Consider the following 24,638-nt stretch of genomic DNA (forward strand, 5'->3'; position numbering starts at 1 on the left):
TCTTTCCTGTCCTGGAGCACACGCATGTCCTTATCAGTACCAGTTGAAGACTGGAAGGGGGTCCCCTAGAGATCTTTGGAGCTCTCTCTCTGTGCAGCCTTCTCCCTTCCAGTACCAGTCTTGCAAAGTCTAGCTGCCCCAGTTCCCTGGACTCTCAGCTCCATTTCTTTGACTAAGGGAGTCCACTCACCTCCACCTGGCTTCCTCTTCCATGGACGAAACCTGGAAATGCCCTCGAAGCACTGAGCTGGGACAATTACAGGTTCAGTTGTTTGTTTCCTTTCTCTTATGATCATTGTCCTTTGTTGTCTGATGTTCGATATCTTGAACACATTAGCTTTATGTATTTTGTCTGTTTCATGTATTTTGTCCGGTTCCTGCTGCTTTATTGTGGTTAGGTACTGATGTCTCCATAATGATTTTTTCTTTTGGAAAATATTTCTCCTAAAGATACATAATTATGTTAATATGTCATAATTTTCTTACTGATTTTTAAATGAATTACTAATTAAGAAAATGTTTCATTTTAATTTCCAATATGGTAAATATTGATAGATGTAGACCATGTAAATAAAATCTCTTTGGTATTCTCAGTACTTTTTAAGAGTATAAAACAAAGTCCAGGAAGTTTGAGAACTGCTTGCATAGATGAGTTTGTTTAATCCCCACAAATCTTTATGAAGGAGGTACTATTATTATGCACTCTGTTTTATAGATAAGGACACTGAGGCCAGAGCAGTGAAGCAGCTGCCTAAGATGATACGGTTAGTAAGTGCAAGACCGTCTTTGAACCCAAGCGGTTGACACCACGGTCTGTGCTCTTCAAATCAGCGTGTCACACTGCCTTTAACTGTGGGTTTTCAACCTGTTTCATGTCTAAGTTTTACAGGGTAACGTTAGTTGGCGGCCCCTGTTCTCCCACGTGTCTCCACCTGTTCCCCAATTGGCAGAATCCTTGGACTCCAAGTGTGTTCATGTTGCCAACGTGGGGTGTCCCTGGGGAAAAGATGTGTGGTTGATCTCTGCTCTGCCCACAGGCTTGGAATTCACACTAATGGACCGGAGTCTAACTGATACATGTGCCAGTGGACCTGCGTCTTATCCGGGTGGCACTTGTCAGAGGCCCCGAGTCTCTCTTTGCACATGCACATTTAATGGAACAACGTCCGTGCTGGTCCAAGTCACTGTGCCTCAGGGGTCCCCAGACCTGCCTCTCCTGGGGCAAGCCTCGGACTAGCGTACAAGAGTCTGGGATACGTAAGGTGAGTTTGAGCACTAGTTGCCTTTTCAGACAGATTCTGTTGTTGTTGTTGTTTAAAGATTTATTTATTTGAGAGAGAGAGAGAGAGAGAGAGCACAAGAAGGGGGGGCAGAGGAAGAGGGAGAAGCAGGCTCCCTGCTGAGAGGGAGCCCGATGTGGGGCTCGATCCCAGGACCCCAGGGTCATGACTTGGGCCGAAGACAGCCAGCCGCTTAACCGGCTGAGCCACGCAGGCGCTCCCAGATTCTGTTTTTAAAAGAATTATTTCTATCAAGATTTCTTCATATCATGGTTCCTTAGGTGTAAATAAACTTTTTTATTTATACAAATTCAGTTCAGAACTAGCTGCTTTGAGTAAAATGTTATCTGAGATGCTTGAGCGGCAGGAGTGATACGCACTGTACATTCAGGCGGCTCGTAGGCGTGTGAAACTTACAAGAATGTTTGAAATGACGTTCATTTGACAAATATTTACTGAGCAACTTCTCTGAGTAGAGCCCTGTTCTTGGTCCAGCGGACAGAGCCGTGAACAAGGCAAGAGTCTGTCTTGGAGGGTTTACATTCTGGTGTATAGCGTATTTATACCATGGAAGCAGGTCATTTTAAACAACATGGCAATCCAGCATCGCATCACTGGTTCCAACACATTGTCGAGTGCTTGCTGTATATCTAGCCAGCTTCCCTTGGGTGCCGTGTTACGTAAAATAGACAGTTTCAACCTCAAGGGGTATAAAATTTATTGAAAAACAAAACCAGGGACACGTGGGTGGCTCAGTCGGTTAAGGGTCTGCCCTTGGCTCAGGTCATGATTCCGGGGTCCTGGGATGGAGCCCTGCATCGAGTTCCCTGCTCAGTGGGGAGTTTGCTTCTCCCTCTGCCTGCTGCTCCCCATGTGTGTGCTCTGTCTCTCTCTTTTTGAAATGAATAAATAAAATCTTTAAAACAAATAAACAAAAGAAAAAAGAAAAACAAAACGAGTTATCCTCAAAAGTTGAATCTACACACTGATGCTGCACCCCCCCCCCCCCAGTAGCACAGGTCGGAGGGGACCTAGGGACAGTGTTTATGCGTAGTGCGGAGTGCATGGTGCCCCAGAGCTCTATAGCCAGGCAGCTCTGGTGAGAGCTGCACCGTGTGGGCATCTACCATGAAGGAACAGTGTGAAATCGCACACACAATTGTGCACACAATAATTGTGCACAGATACAACTGGAATTGAACTATCGTTGGCACCCATCTTTGGTGGTGAAACTCAAGGCAATTTCCTTCTTTCTTTCTTTCTTTCTTTCTTTCTTTCTTTCTTTCTTTCTTTCTTTCTTTCTTTCTTCTTCTTTCTTTCTTTCTTTCTTTCTTTCTTTCTTTCTTTCTTTCTTTCTTTCTTTCTTTCTTTCTTTCTTTCTCTTTCTTTCTTTCTCTTCCTTCCTTCCTTTTTTAAAGATTTTATTTATTTATTTGACAGAGCGAGAAAGAGGGAGAGAGTGAGAGAGCACAAGCAGGGGGAGCAGCAGGCAGAGGGAGAAGCAGGCTCCCTACTGAACAAGAAGCCTGATGTGGGAATTCATCCCAGGACCCTGACATCATGACCTGAGCTGAAGGCAGACACTTAACCCACTGAGCCACCCAGGCATCCCAATTTTCTATTTTTGGGCATTTCCAAATACAATGCAATTTTTATGGCAAAAGATTAGAAAATAATTAACTGAAAATCAGATCAATAATCCTGAGATTTCTCTCTTCTCAGGGAAAATAATAACTAGCAAGAAGGTGTCTTAGTAACTGTTCTTGGGTCACTCAAAGTGGTTGCGGGTTTTCTTTGTGCCCTTGTAGGGCTTGGTTTTGGCCCATGTCCGTGCTGTAAACATCAGGCTTCCCCGGGGGCTCATGAGCTCAGGAGTTTAGTAAATGCTCATTTTAGTGGCTGCCAAAGGGTGCCCCCCCCCCCCCACGTCTCTCTGAATGCCACGGGCAGCTGTCGCTCCTTTGTTCTGTTCTGGCTCCCTGGCCTGCAGGGGAATGGGCTTTCAGTGGCCCGCCCCTCCAGGCACCTCCCCAGGGAGGTCGGCCTTTCCTTCCTGGCTTCCTCCACCCTCTCCTGACCCCAAGGTGCCTCCGGCCCTCCCTCCAGCTCCCACCGAAACTCCTGCCCAGGGAGAGGTGAGGCTGGGATAACTGGGGACTCGTGGCAGCTGGTGACTCCCAGCTGCTGCCCGGTCCTTCTCCAAGTGGCCGTGCCAAGCGGGCCTGGCAGCTGCTATTTCCCTCAGAGAAGTTGCTGGCAGCGCTCAGGGAAGGAAGCAGCAGAAGGAGGTGGAGTAGCGACTCAGCCCCCTGAGGTAGAGACACTGCGAGGCGTCTGAGTGGTGCTTTTTGCTCTCAAGATGTGCGTGGGGCCCGGTACCTGGTTCTCCCTGCCATTCCCTTTATGTCTCCTAAGTGGTCATGCTACTGTTGCTGATGGTGGGGTAAGGGAACAGCCCCAGGGTGGTCTGCCTCCCGGTTCAGCCTCACACACCCTTAGGTGGCAAGCGGATGGTGGAAGCCAGCTCACCCTGGCTGGATGCTAGGCCCTCTGCAGGTGAGGCCAAGTCTGGACAGTTTGGGGTTGGGGAGCGTGGTAGGGGGGCACAGCTGGTCTTTATTCTAGACAGAGGTTGGAGATGCTCCGGTGGGAAGACTGGTGGGCTGGCTGTTCTAATGGGAAAGAGGAAGCAAAATAAACCCCAGCATGTGGAAGAGAGGTGTGCTTAGGAGCAGAGGGCGGCCAGCGACCCTGCCCGGAAAGAACTCTGTGGTCACAGTGCACGGGTGATTTCTTGTTGGATGACCCACACTGTGATGCCTTAAGGTGCAAGAATGTGGCATTCCTGAATGCTCTTTGGGGTTGTTCTAGGCCGCTCTTGGTCCAGACCCGTGAGTTGCATCAGGCCTGTCCCAGAGCTAAGGTAAGAGAGAAATGGCATTTTCCTTTTCAAAGCCCAAGGCCAGTCAGTCTCTGCAAAGCGGTTGTGAGCTCCGTGGCCCTGTTCTAACCCTGAGTAAACCAGACTCTCAAGAAGGGTTCTGTGCTCTCCACAGACTAAGAAAACCTCTGAGTCTCTTGTTATTTGTTCTGCAAACGTTAAAAAAATTAGTGGATTATGATTCCACCATAATCGTAATCAAACTTCGTTCACCGAGCTCTGCTTGGGCCAGGAAGAAGTAAGGTCATTTTGGGCTGGTCAGATGATGTATAGAAGAGTAGATCTCGCTTCTGAGGGCATGCTCACATTTTATTTCATTTATTTATTTTTAAAGATTTTATTTATTTATTGGACAGAGATTAAGACAGCCAGCGAGAGAGGGAACACAAGCAGGGGGAGTGGGAGAGGAAGAAGCAGGCTCACATCAGAGGAGCCTGATGTGGGGCTCGATTCCATAACGCCGGGATCACGCCCTGAGCCGAAGGCAGACGCTTAACCGCTGTGCCACCCAGGCGCCCCTCACGTTTTAAAATAGAAACAGTTGTTAAAGCAGCAAATGCTCTGCTATCTGGGGGTATACAGAGGTGGGTGTGTTGCCCACTATTCATTTTTGGCCAGGCTCCCACTAGAGCAGTCCAGCTTCTCCTCTGGGCAGTCCAGGTGCTTCCCTGCCCTTCCCTGGGGATTCTCACAGACCACTTCTGGAATTAAGTTAGGATTTGAAGGAACTGGTTAATTCCAGTTATGCACTACCTCTTAACAATGACCCAGTTGGGCCATCCCCAGTGCTCTGAGAGGGAGATGCCTAAACCTGATCTGAGGGGAGAAACCCTTTGGGCAGAACTGTTGGGGTGCCCTTGTGTCATATGGACCATCATTAAACAGGCATGACACTGGTCCTGCGTGCTGGGAAGGCACTCTGGCTCCTGCTGGGGCCTGGGCTTCCTCAGGGCTGCAAGGTCTTCTTGGTCCCCACTGTCACATGGGGGAGGGGGTTTGGCCCTAGACACAGGAGGTAGCCTTCATGCTACTAATTAGGCTGGTCTGGTCAAGGGAAGCCTAGCCCCTCCCTTGGCCTCCATGAACCCTCACCCCTGCCTTAGCACCCCTGGGCACTGGGCTGGCTCAGGTGTGGCTGTCAGCTGGAGAGGGGGAGTGAGAGGGGGGTGTGGGGCGACTAGGGAAACGCCCTGTGAATGGAGGGTTCTCGCAGCCCCCTGAGCCCCAGAGGGTGTTGTGTCTATTCTTGCTTCTCTCCCACCTTTCTAAGGGTGGAATCCAAACGCTAGTGTGGCCCTCATGCTCTGGCCCCCTAACCCCTCTTCCTTATTTCCCATGCCCCCTGCCTCCTTGTTCTCCAGACACATCGCCTTCTTTCTGACCCTTGAGCTCCCCAAGCCCATTCCCACCTCAGGGCCACTGCCCTTGCTATTCCCCCTGCTGGCTCTTTTCCTCATTCCGGTTTTAGCTCAGATGACACTTCTCAGAAGCCTTCCTTGCCCCTCCAATCAGCCTCCCACATTGTCTTTTTGTTTGCAGCACCGTCCCTGCCTTAAGTCATGTCTATGTTTTGTTTACTGTTCACTCCTCACCCCATGTCCTGTGGTTCACTGCTCAGCTCCCAGTGCCCAACAGCATAATTGCTTTTGAATGAATGGGTCTGAGGGAGTGAACGTGTGAATGACCATTGTGGGGCAACTGCAGCTTTCCTGCCGGTCTGACACTGGCTGCACTGTATGAGGCTGGCCCAGGGCTCCTCGGATCCTGCGTACTGCAGCAGAGCTGAGCCATGCCACGGACGCCACTGAGCTCTGAGTTTGCCTGGCCCAAGGAGGAGGCAGGCTGAGTGGTTGCGTGAGCAGCAGGGGGCTCTGGTTTGGCCCTGGGCACTTCCTCCTGTGCTCAGCAACCATACTAAAGGAGGCTTTCCGGCTGTCCCTTGAGGCAGGGAACAGGTCCCTTTGGTGTTCTCCTTTCTCCTTTTCATCCGTTTTGGTTCCTAAAGAGCCCCAGTATTCAGGGAACCATCCGGCTGGGCAGTGCATTTCTGGTGCCCAGCCTCTAGTACACCCGTTCCATCTGCATCAGCAATTGTGAAGAGCATTTCTCCTCAAGGAGCCAGATGAACCAAGAGATCATCCATACTTTAAGCTTAATTAACCATTGAATTACAGTTAAACAGTATCGGCTAAGACACAGCTGCCAAAGAACTATCAAGTGCACACTGCACACGTTTCAAGATGCCAGCTGCTTAGGGACAGACGCCTTTTCCAAGCTCACTTCTGTGATGTAGTGTGCCCGTCACCATCAACTCCTCATGCTGAGTCCCACTGTCTCTTTGTGGGCTGCTACTTGGCACTGTCATTTCCAGATAGTCTTCATCTGTTGCCAGGCTAGGAGTAACTTGACGTTCAGTAGGGTTAACATGTAAGGCTGCTCAGCCCTGGCCTCACAGTGTGGTATTCAGGCTGCTTCCAGTCATAAGCTATGCTCCACAGCCCAGCTAGAAATACCTGCCTGTGGGTAGAGGGAGTGAGGGTTTGGGTAGTGATTTTCCCAGAATAGACCTCCTAAATGGTTTTGTGTCACAGGGTCACTGGAGACAGCTCTTCTCTAACTTGTCAGTAGTGCTTCATCGTAGAGAAGAGTCCTTGGTTCTCCTCCCCAACTTGGGCGTTCGGTGTTTTCATTGTAAAGTACCTTTTGCTAGGTGGGGGTTACTCGCACACTTGGAGGAAACGGTTATTTGCCCGGGAGGGCACTGATGGGGCATATTCAGTATGCCGTCAGACTCACGACTTGAAGGGACGCCTTCTCCACCTCGGCCTCCTTGGGGGCGGGACCCCGCGGGCTGCGGTAACGAGTCGGTGCCCAGAGAGTCTGTTTGAGGAATGAAAGCGTGAAGGTGACCCCCTCTCTGGCCCGGGCCGAAGTGGGAACTCAGGGCTTGGAGCCAGCGGGGAGGTGGTCTCAGCATCGTCCCTCTGCGTCCTCCAATCTCCCGTCCCCCGCCCGTGTTGACGTTCCAGGGCAGCCCGGGACAGCGGAGGGGGAGCGCCAGGCAGGGCGTCCCGGCGGGACTGGGGGGCTCGTTCGCGGTTATTATAACTTCACTCCCTTTAAAAGGAAAACTATGCCCGGAATCCGGGGAGGTGGCGAGCGAAGCCCGGGCGGGGAGGACGTGACCCGCGCGCGTCCGCCGCAAGCCAAGCTCGGGTGTCCCCAGAGCTAGGACGGCGCGAGTGGCGGGGCCCACTCCCCCGCCCCCACTTCACCCCCCCCTCGCGGGCGGGGCGGACCCCACCCCCGCCCCCCCTCCACCCCCACCTCGCGGGCTGGGCTGGGCTGGGCGGCAGGCGGAGCCGCTCTTGGCCTTTTTTGGGCGTCTCCCTGCTCCGCGCCCCGGACCTGCTGGCTGGTGCTCGTCTGGCTGCTGAGGGGGCAGAGGGGGTCCCGAGGCGACCCTGGGCTCAGCGCGCTTGGCCACCATGACGGGAAGGTAACAGCCCCCCACCCACGCCAAGGGCCGGGAGGGTGCGAGTCTGGGCGGGACTGCGGGAAGGGACCCCTCCCACCCCCCCGCCCTGCCCTCTGCTCCGGGGAAGCCGGCGGATCCACCTGCCGCGCCTCCCGCCCGGCCCCTCGAGCTCGGCTGGCTGCCAGGGTAGCCGCGCCTGTCAAGACCTGGGTGCCCCTATCTCCCGCTGGTGTCCGGCCACGGCAGGTCAAGCTCCTGCCCACCCCACCACCTACCCCTCCAAGATGGACACAGTTAACCCCTCACTAACGTAGAACCAGGGCTCAGAGGGGCCCGGAGCTTGCCCAAGGTCACAACCAACTGAACAAGGTTTTAAAACCTGACCTTTGGCTTTGATCAGCTTCCCTGACCCCCAGCTGTGTGATCCTGCAGAGATCTCACCTTCGGAGCCTCTGTTTCCTCCTCTGTTTCATTCCTCTGTAAGGAATGGTAAAAATTTAAAAATCGTAAAGGGTCTATGTGGGGGCCTGGCTAGAACTCTGCCCAGCTAGATGCTGCTTGGGGTGGAGTGGGGGCAGGGCATTCCCCCAGGCCTGACCCAGTCTGGGCTCTCAGGCCCTGTTGCCATTTCACAGATGAGGTAACTGAGGCCACAGAGACTGAGTGACTCAGGAAGCTGGTCACATGTGCACTAGTGTCTGGCGAGTGTTGGCCTCTGCAGTCCTTTCCGGAACATGGCTGGGTACAAGTGCGTGACTCATGACTAGGTGGGAGGGGATGGTCTCTGAGGCCCAGCGGCCCCCTTCCTGCCAAGTCCTGGCAGGAGGATGCTCTTTGACTTGTGGCTTGTGGACTGAGAAAACCCTGTGGGTTTTTTTTTAAGGGAAAAGCGCTCGGAGAGTCAACGCCCAGGAATGGGGAGCAGCTACAGAGGACAGGGTGCTGGCCCCAAACCTGGATGATGTACGGAGTGGTCACCAGGAGGGCAGGACCACACTGGCCTGGAGTAGGAGGGCAGCTAGGACACCCAAAATGGCACGTATCCTGTGACCCAGTGAGCCCTGTACTTAGATGCACTTGGCTGCCCACTCCCGTTGTGGCCTGAGTCTGCGGACACGATCAGCCTTTCGGTGCTCACCCTTTTCGTGTGCTTGGCAGCCCCCAGCTTTCCTGTTGCCTGCAGGGCTCCCCGGCCAGCTGCCTGGTTGCCCACCTGTGAGCCTCTGAGGAAGAGAAGGGAGAGAGTGGAACAGGGACAGCATCAGGAGCAGCACAGAGCAGTGTGAAGTGGGGTGGGATGTGTGCGACATGGAGACTCAGGCACAGCAGACACCCTAATAAGGCAGAGCCACATGCTGCCAGCTTCGGCGGCACCCTCCATCCTGACAGCCTGCGGGGGGTGAGGCAGAGCAGAGATGAGATACCTCTGTTCCCTTGGCAGGGGTCCTGTCGTCCCTGAGTCCCTTGGGCCTTCCAGCAGCCCAGCGAGAGAAGCTGGGAAGGCAGGCAGGTGGTGGGAGCAGGGGCCAGCCTGCCCTGCTGCAGGGGTCCAGAGAAATGCCGGTCATCACATGAAACGGGGACCAGAGCACCTTGGATAACACTGGGTAGAGTTTTTCCTTGTGAAAGTAACATTGCTCATCTCAGAGAGTTAGAAAAAAACCCAGAAACAGAAAAGATAACAGGAACAGAAAAAGAAAGAAAGAAAACACCTACAGTTCCACTCCTCAGAGATGCCCTTGGGAATATTTTGGTGGCTTGCTTCTTTTCTCGTGGTGTCTTTTCCTGCTTATTTGGTTTTCGCAGCTGGGAGCCATCTGGGAGCATAGATTGACACCCTCCCTTGAAGTCTGCCTGCCACATGCAGTGCCCAGGCCAGGCCTGGCTCGCCTCCCCCCCCACCACAGGCATGGGGCCAGGCCAGCTAAGGAATGGACATCCAACCCAACCATTGGGGTGCGCGAGGATTTTCCTGTCCCAGAAGCTGTGGAGTTTTATTTTCACTGTTGCATGCCACCTTGACCTCTGCCTGTCCACTGCCCCCATGAGATGCCAGGATAGTTCTCACACCCGGATCCTGATTCTCCGCACATCCACCAGCGCTGCCTAGAACCAGGCCGACCTCTGGAAACAACCCTCTCATCGTACACTTCACACACCCCGGGGCTCTCCCTGCCAACTGCGTAAAGTGCCAGCTCTCACAGGACCAGAGTGGGCAAGGCCAGAGGGAGGCGGTGGAGAGCGGGGAGGGGCCTAGAGTGATGTCTACGGCGGTGCACTTTGGAAACACACCTCTGGGTGCTGCTGAGCTAGAGATGGGGTAGGAGGCCCACAACAAGGGGGCTCCTCAGCAGCCTTGGGGATGGGGAAGAGGAGCCGGACTCAGGGGCTCTGGGAGGTGGAATTGGAGGACCTGACCAAGAGGGTGGAATCCAGGAGGATGCTCAGTTACGGCAGCAGGCGTAGTTTGGGCCGTGAGGGATTTCAAGAGCTGTGACAAGTCCAAGAGGAAGCCCTGGGAGGCCGTGGGATAAGCGGGTCTGAAGCCTGGGAGAGGACTGAGCGGGGGCAGCAGGGTAAGTGAGGTCTTGAGCATGGGTGTGGTTAGGGAGGGGCCACGCTGTGGGATGGAAGCTCAGCCCTGGCGTGCAGCCGATGACTGGATCTTAAAAACACCCAAATCTTTGTCCCAGCTGAAGGGACCTTTGACATCACCACTGATCTACAGAGAGGATGTTAGGACCCAGGCAAGTCACACCCCTGCTTGGGGATCCAGCCTGTCGGAGCCACTCCTCCCAGTGCAGCGTGGGACGTGGCTCCCCCAGCGGGTGAGCTCAGGGGCCTGTAGAGTGGAGGCCCACCCACCACGTGATCCATGGTGCGCTGGGGCTCCCATGTGCCAGATCCCAAGCTGGGCCCGCACTGGGTACAGCGCAGGGTGGGGCTGCTAGATCCCTGTCCCCACAGCCACCAGCACCCCCTCCCTCTGCAGTGCTCTCAGCCGCTCCCCACCTTCCTCAGGAGCATGCCCAGTGGCCCCCTTGGCACAAGAGCCAAGGTGTAGCTCGGGTGGCAGCCAGGGCGCTGGGCACAGCCCGTGGAGCTGTGTGAAGTCGATGACGAGTGCCACGCAGCTGGCCCCTGAGCCCCAGGCCAGGCCCAGTACCACCCGGGACCCCTCAACTCCTCCCTTCCCCTCTGCTTCCAGTGTTGACTTTGATCCTGGGGGTGCAGTGCCGTGGGGGCGGAGGGTCTGATTTGTAGTCTGTCCAGTCCCGGGCTGAAAATACCCCACCTGACTCACGTCGCACTACCAGCATGATGCGAACTGGTTCATAAAATTCCTGAACATTTAGCAGTCAGCACCTGGGACCTGGTGCGAGTGGGCCCGGCCCCTCCTGTGGAGAGGAGCGGGCTTTCCACGCGCGCAGAGGCTGTCCTGCCTCTCAAGGTACACGCCTTCGCTCTGCTCCATCTGTCACATGCGGGTTCATACTGCAGTGTTCCTTAGGCCTCCGTTTCGGGGTAGGGCAGACAGAGGGAGGCACCTTAACTCTCCTTGTTCTGTTTATCAAATCGTTTACATTTCTGATGATGAAAATTTGCTCAAGATGACCTAATAAGGTGAATATACTAATGAGACACTCACACGAGAGGACAATGTGTCACTAAGACGACATGACCGAATGTATGTATGTATGTAAAACCAAAGATGTGTCCACACCGATGCTGGAGTTTTAAATGAAGAAAATAAAATCATTCAAAACCAGATTTCATGTGGGGTAAGAAGGTTGGGAAATGTCATTCATCGGAGGCATACGGAAGGCCCTAGCCTCCCGGTGAGTCAAGGCGGGAGGTGGTGGGGGAAGCTGGCTCCGGGGAGAGGCTGTTTGCGGTGGTGTTGCTGGCTGCCCGGGATGGCACTCTCCGCTCAGCCACAAGGGGGTGGCAGCCCTCCCTCCCAACTTGCTGGTGGCCCCGGCCTCTGTCCCTGCCTCTAGTAAGCTATGTGGTTGTATTCTTCACTACACCATGTGCTTTTTAACCGTTTGTGATAGAATTCCATACCATAAAATTCGCTCTTTCAGGGTGTACAACTCAGTGGATTTTTAATACATTCACCAGCTGTGCAATCATCACCAGTGATTATAGAACATTTTCATCACCCCCAGAAGACACCTCATACCCATTTGCAGTCAATCCCTAGCTCCTGGCAGCCATTAATCTGCTGTCTCTATAGATTTGCTTGTTCTGGATATTTCCTATAAATGGAACTACATATTATGTGGCTTTTTTTTGGCCCAGCTTCTTTCATTTAGCATAATATTTTCAAGGTGCATTTCTGTTGTAGTATGAATCCGTACTTCATTCCTCTTTTGGGGGGGGTGCAAATAATTGGATGGCTATACCACATTTTGTCTATGTGTTCATTTGTGGTGGACATTTGAATTGTTTCCACTTTTTGGCTTTTATGAATAATGCTGCTGTGAACATTTCTTTATGTATTTTCTAGTCTCTTGAGTGTAGACTGCGGAGCGGAATGGCTGCATAATGTGGTAATTCTATGTGAACTTTTCTGAGGAATTGCCAAGCTGTTTTCTGGGTAACTGCATACCTTACGTTCCCACCAGGGAACGTAGGAGGGTTGTAATTTTCTCCACACCCTCACTAACACTGTTTGTTTCAGTGAGTGTGAAGTGGTATCATGTTGTGTGTGGGGGTTTTTTTTTTAGATTTTATCTATTTACTTGAGAGAGAGATAGAGATAGTGACAGAGATAGTGAGAGAGAGCACGAGTGGGGAGGAGAGGGAGAAACACAGGGAGCTGGACTCAGAGCTCTATCCCAGGACCCTGGGATCACGACCTGAGCTAAAGGCAGACGCTTAACCGACTGAGCCACCCATGCGCCCCATGTTGTGGTTTTGATTTTCATTTCCCTAACAACCTGTCATGTTGGGCATCTTTTCATGTGTTTATTGGTCACTGGTATATCTTCTTTGGAGAAATGTTTATTCAGATTCGGGGCCCATTTTTATTGTTGGATTTTAAGAGTTTTTTTTTTTTTATATATTCTGGATACAAGACACTTATCAGATATATGATTTGCAAAATATTTTCTTCTGTGGATTGTCTTCTAACTTTCTTGATAGTGCCCTTTAATGCACAAAAGTTTCAAATTTTGATGAAATTCAATTTATCTATTTATCCTTTGATTGCTTGAGTTTTTGGTGTCACATCTAGGGAAGAGTTACCTAATCCAAGGTCATGGAGATTTATACCTGTAGTTTTCTTCTAACAGTTTATATTTTTAACTGTTATATTTTGGATTTCAACCCATTGTGAATCAATTTTTATATGTGGCCTGAGGTAGGGGTTTAAAACCATTCTTTTGCATGTGGCTATCCAGTCATCCTAACATTGACAAAACTGTTTTTCCTCATTGAATTGTCTTGGCAGTCTCACTGAAAATCAGTTGATCATGAATATATGGGATTACTTCTGGACTCTCAATCCTATTCCATTGATATATGTGTCTGTCCTTGTGCCAGTACCAGACTGTTTGATTATTATTATTACTGTAACTCTAGTAAATTTTGAAATTGGAAAATGTGGGTCCTCTGACTTTGTTCTTTTTCAGGTTATTTTGGTTTTTCTGGGTCTTTTGCACTTCCATATACATTTTAGGGTCAACTTGCCCATTTCTGTAAAAAAGGCAGTTGGAATTTTGATAGGGTTTGTGTTGTATCTATAGGTCAATTTTGTGGGGGAAAGGTATTGTCATCTTAACAATATCAAGTTTTCCAATCCATGAATATGGGATGTCTTTCCATTTATTTAGGTCTTTAGTTTCTTTCAACATTGTTGTATAGTTTTCGATGTATAAGTCTTACCCTCTGTTGGTTAAATTTATTCCTAGGTATTGTATTATTTATGGTGCTAATGTAAATGGAATTGTTTTATTAATTTCATATTCATATTGCTTATTTCTTTTTTTTTAAGATTTTATTTATTTATTTGACAGAGAAACAGCCAGAGAGAGAGGGAACACAAGCAGGGGACGTGGGAGAGGAAGAAGCAGGCTCCCAGCAGAGGAGCCTGATGCGGGGCTCGATCCCATAACGCCGAGATCACGCCCTGAGCAGAAGGCAGATGCTCAACGACTGAGCCACCCAGGCGCCCCTATATTGCTTATTTCTATTGAGTTCTGTATATTGATTTTTTTATCCTGCAAACTTGCTGAACTCATTTACTAGCTGTAATGGTTTTTTCTTGGGGTTTAGGGTGTTCTGTATATATAAGAGTATGTGGTATGCAAATAGAGATAGTTTCACTTCTTCTTTTCCAATCTGGATACATTTTATTTCCTTTTATTGCCAATTGTCCTTGCTAGATCCTCCACTGCTACGTTGAAAAGAAATGACAAAACTGGGCATCCTTGTCTTGTTCCTGACCTTGGAGGGGAATCTCTCAGTCTTTTATCATTAAGTATGATGTTAGTTCTGGGTTTTTACCTGACTGAGGAAGTACCCTTCTATTCCTAGTTTGTTGAGAGTTGTTTTTGTGTTTGTTTTTTTAATCATGAAATTGTGTTGGACTTCTGTCAAGTGCATTCTCAGCATTTGTATGATGAATTACAATGATTTTGGATGTTAAACCAACTTTATATTCTGGGATAAATCTCCTTTGGTCATGGTATGTAGTACTTTTTATAGGCTGCTAGATTGAGTTTTGTTGAGGACATTTGCATCTATATTCATAAGCGATATTCATCTGCAGTTTTCTTGTGTTGTATTTTTCTGATTCAGGGTAATGCTAACCTCACTGAGTGAGTTGGGAAGTGTTCCTTCCTGGTAGATTTTTTGAGAGTTTGTGAAGGATTGGTGTTAATGCTACTTAAACATTTGGTAAAATTCACCAATAAAACCATTTGGTCCTGGGCTCATCTTTGTAGGAAGATTTTTTTTAAGATTTTTTTTTTTAAAGTAATCTCTGCACCCAACATGGGGCTTAACCTCACAACCCCAAGATCAAGATTTGCGTGCTCCATCGATATTGCTAGCCAGGCGCCCTGGAAGATTTTGATTATGAATCCAGCCTCTTGTTGTTGACCTATTTGGATCTTCAATTTCTTGTTGATTCAGTTTTGGTACTTTGTATCTTTCTAGATATTTGTCCATTTCAGCTAGGTTATTTGATTTGCTGTAATTTAGTTTGTCTATACTTGTTCACAGCATTCCCATAAGTCCTTTAAGTTTCTGTAACTTCAGTCCATTCTTTCATTCCTGATTTTAGTCATTTGTGTTTTCTCTCTCTCTCTTTTCTTTCTTTTTTTTTTTTTTTTTGGTCAGTCTAGCTAAATGTTTGTTAGTTTTGCTGATCTTATCAAAGAATCTCTTTTGATTTTGTTGCTTTTCTCTATTTTTTCCCTAATCTCTGCTTCACTTATTTCTACTCTAATCTTTATTATTTCTTCCCCTATGCTTGCTTTGAGTTAGTTTACTCTTCTGTTTCTAGTTTCTTAAGGTGGAAAGTTAAGTTATTGATTTGAGATTTTTTAAATATATAACTATAAAACTATTTTATACTATACAACTAGTTATTATACAACTATTTTTTTTAAGTAGGGGCTTTTTAAGCCCCAACATGGGGCTTGAACTCATGACCCCAAGATCACGAGTCACATGCTCTACTGACTGAGCCAGCCTGGCACCCCTATTATACAAATATAAACTATAGTTAAAACTGTACAGCTATTTACAACTATAAATTTCCCTCGAGCACTGCTTGAGCTATATCTCATAAATTTTGGTGTGTTGTATTTTCATTTTATTCATCTCAAGGTCTTTTCCAAATTCCCTTTTCTTCTTTGACTCAGCAGTTCTTTAGGAGTGTGTTGCTTAATTTCCACATATTTGTAAATTTCCTAAATTTCCTTCTATTATTGATTTGTGATTTTATTCCATTGTGATCTGAAAATATGCTTTCTATGATCTCAGTCCCTTTAAGTTTCCTGAGGCTCTTTTTATGGCCTGGGATATGGTCTCCCCTGGAGAATGTTCCATGTACACTTGAGAACATATGTTCTGCTATTGATGGGTGGACTGTCCTATAGATAGACGTCTTTTAGGTGTACTGAGTTTACAGTGTTGTTTATGTCTTCTCTATCCTTGCTTAGCTTTTGTGTAATTTAGTCTATCCATTAAGAAAGTTGAGTTTTGGGGCACCTGGGTGGCTCAGTCAGTTAATCATCTGCCTTTGGCTCAGGTCATGATCTCAGTGTCCTGTGATGTCAGGGTCCTGGGTTTGAGCCCCACGCTGGGCTCCTTGCTTAGCGGGAATCTGCTTCTCCCTCTCCCTTTGCCCCTCTGGGCGCCACCTCCCTCCTTATGCTCTCTCTTTCTCAAATAAATAAATAAAAATCTTAAAAAAAAAAAAAAGAAAGTGGAGTATTGGAGTCTCCGACTATTATTGCTAAATTATCTATTTTCCTCTCATTCTACCAATTTTTGCTCCAAGTATTTTGAATCTATTGTTAGGTGCATATGTTTATACTTGTTATTTATTTCTGATGGATTGATGCTTTTATAACTATAAAAGTTCCTTTTTTGCTCTTGTGACAATTTTTGTCTTAAAGTCTATTTAGTCTGATGTTAGTATACATAGCCACTCCAGTTCTTTTTTAGTTGCTGTTGGCATGGTATATCTTATCCATACTTTTACTTTCCAACTATTTGTGTTTTTGTCTAAAGTGAATCTCTTATAGAAATCATATAGGTAGATCATGTTTTTTTAAAAAAAAGTTCTGTTTGCTAATTTCTGACTTTTAACTGGAGAGTTTAATCCATTTACATTTAATGTAATTATTTTACATTTACCATTTACTGTTTTTAAAATGTATATCTTGTGTGTTTTTTGTTTCTCAATTCCTACACTATTATTGCCTTCTTTTGTATTAAATTATTTCATTATGCTGTTGTTTTTAAATCAGATAGGAGAAATAGGTTTATAAACAGAAAGTACATTTATATTGTCTTTTATTTTTATCTATATAGTTACCTTAACTATGTCAAGGTTAAGTATACTTTGCTGCTTTTTATTTCTTCATGTGGATTCAAATTATTGTCTAGAGTTTTTTAATTTCATCCTGAAGGACTCTTTTTAGTATTTCTTTTCAACTGCAGAATTTCTATTTGGTCCCATTTTATAATTTCTATCTCTTTATCAATATTCTCTGTTTGGTGAGAAATCATTCTCATACTTTCTTTTAGTTTTTTTAGACATGGTTTCCTTTAGTTCTTTGAACATAATTAAAATAGCTGATTTAAAGTCTCTCTAGTAAGTCTAATAAATGTTTGGGCTTCCTCAGGGACAGTTTCTATTGATTGCTGTTTTTTTCTGTGGAAGGGTCATATTTTGCATTTCTTTGTATGACTCATAATTTTTTGCTGAGAACTGGACATTTCAAATAATATGCAGCAATTCTGAGATCAGATTCTCCTACACTCCTCTGAGTTCGTTGTTGCTACTTGTTTGTTTAGGGGCTTTTATTATTTAGTATTTTTTAAATTTAAATTTGAATTTTATTTTTTTAAAGATTTTATTTATTTATTTGAGAGAGTAAGTGAGAGAGATCACAGAGGGAGAGGGAGAAGCAGACTTGCTGCTGAGCAGAGAGCACATCAGGCTCTCTGGGCTTGATTCCAGGGCCCTGAGATCATGACCTGAGCCAAAGGAGACACTTAACTGACTGAGCCACCCAGGAGCCTCTTTAGTGACTTTTCTGATCAAACTCTGTAAAGTCTGTATCTTTGTCATTTGTGACCACTGAAGTCTCTGCTTGGTTAGTTTAGTGGCCAGCTAATGACTGGACAAAGATTTCCCTCAATGCCTGAAACCAATAAGCCTTTCAGTCTTTACTGAGGGCACTAAGTGTATGTTAGGGTTCACCTTCAACATTCAACTGGGCAGTTTACAACTCTGCCATAGCCTTCACTCCTGCTTGCACAAGCCTGAAGGTCAGTCAGAAGTGAGAGTTTAGGACCTTAGTTCTTCCCTGAGCATGCAAGCAGTCTTGTGCTTTTGCATGGCCTTCTAGGTTCCCAAGAATATGTTGGTTCTTTTCGAAGTCCCTAAGGACATCTCATTCCTCAGTTTTTCCTTTTAAGCTTTTTGTTTAGTCTATTGTTGCCCCCACTGTTAACCATTGCCTATGGCAATGATAGCTATGATACCACAGGCAGCTACGATAGTAGTACATTTGAAAAACAGCCCCCAAGAGAGGCTTTTAGCATTGGGTATGTGTGAGTGAGGTCACATAAAGACTAGACTTTCAAATGGAGTCTTCCAGGGAATGAAGGCTTGAAGGAGCTCCAGCCTTGTCTGCTTCTTAATTACTGGGAATGCAGGATGTTATTTATCAAGGCAGTCATGGAATTAGGGTATAGGGGTCATGGGCTAGGATAAATTAAAACACCACAAAGCTCACTGTTCTTACCAAAATTCAACTGTTTTTCTTGACCAAATGCCCCTGGGTTACTGCAAAACTGTGGTTAACTTACAGAGTTCTGAAAAAGTAGATTCTGACAATTTTTGCTAGTTTTTTCATTGTTTTTATGGAGGGACAAAATTTCAAAGGTTCTTTCTCTGCCATTTAGGCTGATATCATTCTTATTATGTTTTTGCAACTTTGTCCTCTGGAGCCAGAGTGCTGGCTGGGACACCAGCATGGCTCTGACACCCACTTCTGCAAGACAGGTTGCCGAATTGGGGGGCTGGGGCACAAGGCTGTGCAGAGATTTGGGATTTGGGCTCAATCAGACTGTAATTTCCTTTCTCAATTTCTAGCCCTTGGTACTCCCTCTTACAGTAAATATTTGTTGAATTGATTAGTGCTTGGTAACCTTGGACTTGAACTTCATTTACAAATGATGATGCACAAAACACGTGTGGCTATAGCCTCCCGGTCTATCTGCAATTTCAGAAACCCTAAATAAATGTTCCCTCCCTAAATGAAACTGTGGCTCTGGGTGAGTTCTGGGTTCCAGAGCTCAGGATTTCCCCATGGGAGGGGCTGAATGCGGCTGGTAGGAGGGGCCCAGGCCCTAGGGCGTTGACTTCAAGGTGCTGTAACAAAACTTTCTAATAAGCTTTCTTAAGCTTTCAGCTATCCACATCAGAGAGTGGGAGGTGATCTTTGTACTTGTTGGCTCCTCCAACCTCAGCCTCTCTATGCCCTTTTGCCCCTACAGCCACTTTTAAAAAAATACTTGTTGAACTGATCAGTGCTTGGTACTTTTGGAATTGAGCTGCATTTACAAGTCATGTTGCACCCAGTGCTTGCGGTCATCTGGCTGTGTTTTGGAGCTGACCCCCAGGGAGGTTAATGAGTTTGGATTTGCTGGATGAGGTATGCTTCTTGTTATGTGGGCCCGGCATCTGAGTGCCAGTGGATCCTCTCCAAAGTTTCCCTCCACCCCAGGGTAGGAGGACCAGCGCCCTGCTGTTCAGAATGATAGCTACTGTTTTTTTCTTTTGAAAGGCGAAGGAAGATACTGCTTAGGCTTTCTGACTTTAGAAAGGTTTTTCAGGAAAATGGAATCAGTGTTAAAGATCTCCGTGAGTGCCCTGGATCCTTATTTTATTGCTGACCATAGTGCCTGCTCGGCCAGCGGTGGCCACAATTCCGACACTGACCTTGGGTGTTTGCGCTTGGATCACAGTAACCCTGCTGATCTCTTTAGGTAAAAATGCATGGGAACAGTGCCTTCCTGGCGGTCTTCTATCAGTCTCTGCTGCTTCTGCTTTTCCCGACAAGTTGGGGGCTAACATGTTCTCTGAGCTTTGACAGCATAGACCTCTTTTGGGTGCTTGGCAATTTGTTGGTTGGATCCAGGGGACCAAGGCTGCTGCCCTGGTCTGGGTCTCCAGGTATCCTCTGCAGCGCAGGCTCTCAGGGGAGGGAACAAGGCAGAATGTGGGCATGTGTGGGGCTTCCTCACCAGCTTCTTAACTTTTTTCTAAGATTCCTAAACCAGATCAGTCCCATACTGCCCTCCTCAGCCAAGAGTCCATCATGAGCATGTCATGGGGCTTGGGGATCCCTCTTAGGCTCCTCTCAGCCTGGAACCTCCGGGCATCCTGGCCTGCTACTATGGACCTCACCTCAGTGCTGTTTGGGACCTTCCCAGCGAGTCCCCTCCCCAGCCTGGACCCAGCCCCGCCGGCCTCTGCTTTCACTGTGCTGCCCCCGCCGCGCGAACAATATCCTTTCTATTTGGAGTTGACTCTGCTGCCCTTTGGAGATCGCAGTGTGTAACGTGAGCTCCTGTCCAGAGAGGGTGGGGGGAGAGGCGCCCCCTGCACGCCGGCCTGTCCCGTCGCCGTCACGGTGTTTGGCCGGAGGTGGCTGCCGGCCGCCCCGCCGCTCCCGCCACCGCCTCTGACCCCCGAAGCCGAGGTGGTCGCGGGTCCGTCGGAGCAGGGCCGCCCCGCAACGGGAGGAGGAGGCCCGCACCATGGCAGCCCGGCTGGGCGCGCTCGCCGCGTCGGGGCTCTACCGGCGGCGCCAGCACCGGCAGAGCCCGCCGCCCGCCGCGCCCGGGTAGGTGGCCAGGGGCCGGGCGGGGTCGGCAGGGACAATGGCCGGAAAGCTGCGGCTGCCGGCCTTTCCTCAGACACCCGGCTTGGCCCTTCCGACGGCAGGAGCCCGTCCGCCCAGGGCGTGGGGACAGCGCCTGGGTTGGCGATAAGGTTGGGGGTAGGGCGCGATTAATCTGGTGGGTTTGTTGTCATCTGGGATCAACATTCTTGGGCAGGACGCTGAGAATGGGGTGTTAGAGTTAGGTTGTCCCATGGAACTCCCATTACTGCTTTCAGACTGGGATCGTTTCATTGCCACTCTAAAGCGGCAAACAGGAACAAACTGGACAGCCCGCATCCAAAAATGACTGCGCTGTGATTTGAAGCCAGTTTGGACTGACTCTAAAATCTGAACTGCTTCATCTCATGGAGAATTGCCAGCGTAGACAATTGATGAAAGCCTCCTTTGGGGCAGGAAGGGGAGCATGTGGGGCTCAGGATGCAGCTCAGGGCATCTGAGGAGATGAGTTAACCTGGGGTGGGGCATGGACATGGTGGTGGAGCCACTGGTGTGGGTGTCTGGGGCTGGGGGCTGGGCCCCAGGGGCCATTGGGGTGAAAACTTCTAGTAGAAAGTTGGAGAGAGAGTGATGAAGGCTGTGAACTTGGGGTCATTGGCATGAAAGTGATGGGTGCAGCCCCCGGAGGAGGAGTTGGGCGAGGAACAGCAGGAGAGGACCCTGAGGTTGGGAGGAGGGCTGGGGAGTCAGGGAAGAGACAGGGAGCAGCAGACAGAGGGGAGGGGGGATCTGGAGGACCCAGGGAAGAAAGGAAGTCCAGGGGGCTAATGCTACGCAGGGAAAATCCAGCCTGCTCTGAGCTCACTGTGTCCCCATGGTCAGAGTAGCCTTCTGGAGAGATAATTAGGACTGAGCTACCAGAGACATCTGGGGCTAAGGACAGAGCAAAGAGCCGAGCATTGGGTGGGGGTGGGGGAGGGGGCGGGGAACACGGGCTGCAGAGCCATCCCTGTTACATATCTGGGATTGCAGTCCCCTTATGCACCAGGACGGGGACTGGACGAGCCCATTGCTCAGATGGGGAACCTGAGGCTCAGGACGGCAAGAAACTCACTTGAGCGTGGCAGTGCTGGAAGGGGAACCCTCACCGGTAGGCCTCTGGATGGCCTTGGACATGCGTGGAGTGAGAAGTGGTGCAGGGAATGGCTCCCAGGGCACTGAGAGTTAGAGGCCATGCTGGAGAGAGATTTCACGGTATAGACAAGGCCAAGAAGCAAGGAGGGCACATGGGTGTGGTCATGAAAATCAGGCCTCAGGAAAGTCCCCTGCATGCAGACACATATGTTTATATGCTACTTGTCTTTATCTTCCGGTGAACTTCTGGCTCGTGCCCTCCCTCAGCCCTCTGTTCTCAGTGGGACGGCTTTAAAGCGCACCTGCTTCAGTCAGCGAAGCTGCTCGAGCAAAGAGGTGCGGCTGGGCTTCGGGAAAGGCCCTGTGATCTCCCACGGGCTCCAGCCTGGGCAGGTGTCGGGAAAGGCCCTGTGATCTCCCACGGGCTCCAGCCTGGGCAGGTGTTTCTGGTCGTGTCAGTGCCTTGCGTGTAGCAGCCCGAGGCAGCATGTAATTTTCCAGCACTCCCAAGGCTGGGGTGGGACAGGCTCGCTGTAAGTTCTTGTGTGCTGCGGGCAGCCAGGTACCCTGAGGAGGGAGTGGCGGGGAGGAGGCCCGGGCGGTGCCAGGGCAGCTTGCTCTCGAGCTTCAGAGGTCGTGCTGCAGTGGGATCCCCCTTGTCTCCCTGCGCCTGGAACGGTGCCTGGGCACAGAGCAGGTGCTCAGTAAAGAAGTGTCAGATATGGAGGGAGGGGATGCGACTGGCTGCCAGTTATGGAGCCATCATGGGCTGTGCTTGCAGGTGCCACCTCACTGAATCCTCCCAGCCACCCCCGGAGGTAGCTGTTGCTAGCCCATTTTACAGACGAGGAAGCCCAGGCTCAGGGAGCACTTTGCCGCATACCGCAGAGCCAGGGAACATTGAGCCAGGTTGGCACCTGGTCTGCGTGGCCGTACGGCACGTGTGTTGGACTGATTGCTGCTCAGGCCGATGTGGCCCCAGTAACACGGACTCATTCTCAAGTGTGAACGGACCCCTGTGGCTGGCCCCTGCCTGTTCCTAGGCCCTCACCCTACCTTTCTAGGCTCAAATGGGTGGGAGGCTGGAGTGGGGCAGGGTCTAGCATTGTTCTTTTTCTTCTTTTTGTTTCTTTCTTTTTTTTAAAAGATCTTATGTATTTATTTGAGAGAAAGAGAGAGAGAGAGAGCACACAAGCAGGGAGAGGGGCAGAGGGAGAGTGAGAATCAGGCTCCCTTCTGGACAAGGAGCCCAATGTGGGACTCTTTCCCAGGATGCTGGGATCATGACCTGAGCTGAAGGCAGACACTTAACCGACCGAGGCACCCAGGCGCCCCAGGATCTAGGGTTGTTAAAAAACAAACAAACAAACAAACAAACAAACAAACCAACAAACAAACGAGAGTCTTGAATGGCTGTGCTTGTATAATGCCACCAGGAGCTGAGGGGACAAGAGACAACATGGTCCAGTCCTGTGTGACCCTCAGCAGGTTACTGACCCTCTCTGTATTTCAGTTTCCTTATCTGGAACCAGCAACCTCTCCTCACAAGAAGTGGGCACAGAAAGGGCTCCCCCCACCCCACCCCAGTCATTGTAAAGTTCTGTGACATCTTGCATGAACTCACAAACTGGCTTGTGTCGTGCTTTCAAGATTGAGAGTGTGTTGGGGTGCTGGGAAGGGTTGGAGAAGAGGCACAAGATGGTGTACTCTTGTACACCCTCTGGTCACCGGCCATGCCCTCGGCAGCGTGAGTGTCGTCCAGCTGGGGCAGGATAGTGGTGTCTCCTTGGGGGAATAATGAGGCTGACTTTGTGCTCCCCATTCTTGGCTGGAATGTGTGAAGGAGGACGTGGAATGTCCATGTCTCCCACCCTTTGCCCTCTGGCAAGGAACGCGGGCAGGCTGCAGGCCTTCCCCAGCACTGGGCTGGGGAGGAGGTGCTCTGGAAGACTGCCAGAGTTGCAGGGAAACAACAGCTCTTCACCCAGTGCTTAGCCTCCCTGGCCCCGGGCTCAACGTGCTGTACGCTGTGAGCTCTTCCCCTCGGCTCTCTGAGGCAGTAATTGGTACTTTGGTGGACCTCTTTGCAGATGAAGCCCAGAGAAGCTGGTACCCTTTTCCGGGTCCCCCAGCTGATGGCGGGGGGCTATCAGGATTCAAACACGGAGGGGTGTGCTCGGAGGACCCCCCTCTTGTGTCATCGCCACCTGCAGGAGACGGCTGGCATTTCTCTGATGGTGACATGGTTTAGTTGTTAGGCACATTTGCAAGTCTGTCCATCCCTCTGTCATAGGCCAGTGGGTTGGTGTGTTGTCTGTGGTCCCAAGCAGGGTGGCATGGGAATGCAGTTCCAGGAGTGCCTTGGGGGTGCTGCTGCACCCCAGGACTTGGCTGGAGCAGCCAGTGGGTGTGAAAGGTAGGTGGTCACCTCCATACCTCACCTCCCTATGCCAGGGCTTGTGCAAGGCATGGAGGGGACAGATGGCGAAATCCTCAACCCAAGGGGCCCAGGGACCCAGCCAGGGAACTAGACACAGACCAGTTAAAGACCAGCTGCTCTGCTCAGGAGACCAGATGAAGACGAACAGGAAGGTAGGGTGTAGCCGGCTGCTGCGAGGGTGGTATCTGTTAGGGTTCTGGCCAGGAACACAGTCACTGTGAGATGGAATCACAGAGGGTCTACTTATGAGGGCGGAATGGTTGAAGGCTGGTCAAGTGTCTGGGCAAGTGGCAAGCAAGTGACAGTGCCTGGGGGGTGGGCCACCTATGAGGTGTGGCTTTGGCAGAGAGGGCAGCCTTCCGGCAGCGAGTGGAGGGGGAGTTGGGTCAGCCCCACTGGAGGCCAGAGGGCAAGGGGCCTTGGGAGGCACAGGGGCTCTGCTGGAGCTCACTTGTTAGGACCCAGGATTCTGGGTTTAAGCCGCAATCCAAAAGCCTAGGGGCTGGACTTGAATCCTTGTTTTGGCTTCACTTTCTGGGTCCTTTGCGTGGGGAATTCCAGATCCAGAGTCACAGGATTTCCTGTTGATTTCTCACTTCTCCAAGACTAGCAAGGTCTTGTGCACAGCCAGGAGCTGGAACTTCCTCCCACCACCTTGGGTGTGTGTTGTGGGAGGACAAGGCCACTAGGCTCACAATGTTCTCCAGTGGGAAACCATGCCTGTGTTGACGAGTCCAGCCTAGCCCTCTGTGGTGGCTTAGACATT

General features: G+C 49.8%; 1 protein-coding gene across 5 annotated transcripts in view; it reads left to right on the top strand.

The window, feature by feature from the left end:
* The first annotated feature begins 3,438 nt into the window (after positions 1 to 3,438).
* Positions 3,439 to 24,638, top strand: part of LIMS2 (LIM zinc finger domain containing 2) — a 41,450-nt gene continuing 20,250 nt past the window's right edge. Inside the window, exon 1 of one of the 5 annotated variants that reach the window (XM_045777729.2) lies at positions 3,439 to 3,594. Coding sequence is in view for 4 of the 5 variants with exons in the window: in XM_045777725.2 (XP_045633681.1) it covers positions 19,293 to 19,441 (149 nt within the window). In the remaining variant the exon portion in view is untranslated. Of the gene's footprint in view, positions 3,595 to 7,562; positions 7,721 to 18,882; positions 19,108 to 19,131; positions 19,442 to 20,087; positions 20,302 to 24,638 lie in introns of those variants that run through there. The other 4 variants (XM_045777727.2, XM_045777728.2, XM_045777725.2 and 1 more) reach the window with 4 other exon arrangements.

Source organism: Ursus americanus, chromosome 1 (genome assembly GCF_024610735.1).
Source record: "Ursus americanus isolate L20-20 chromosome 1, mUrsAme1.1.p, whole genome shotgun sequence".
NCBI lineage: Eukaryota > Metazoa > Chordata > Mammalia > Carnivora > Ursidae > Ursus > Ursus americanus.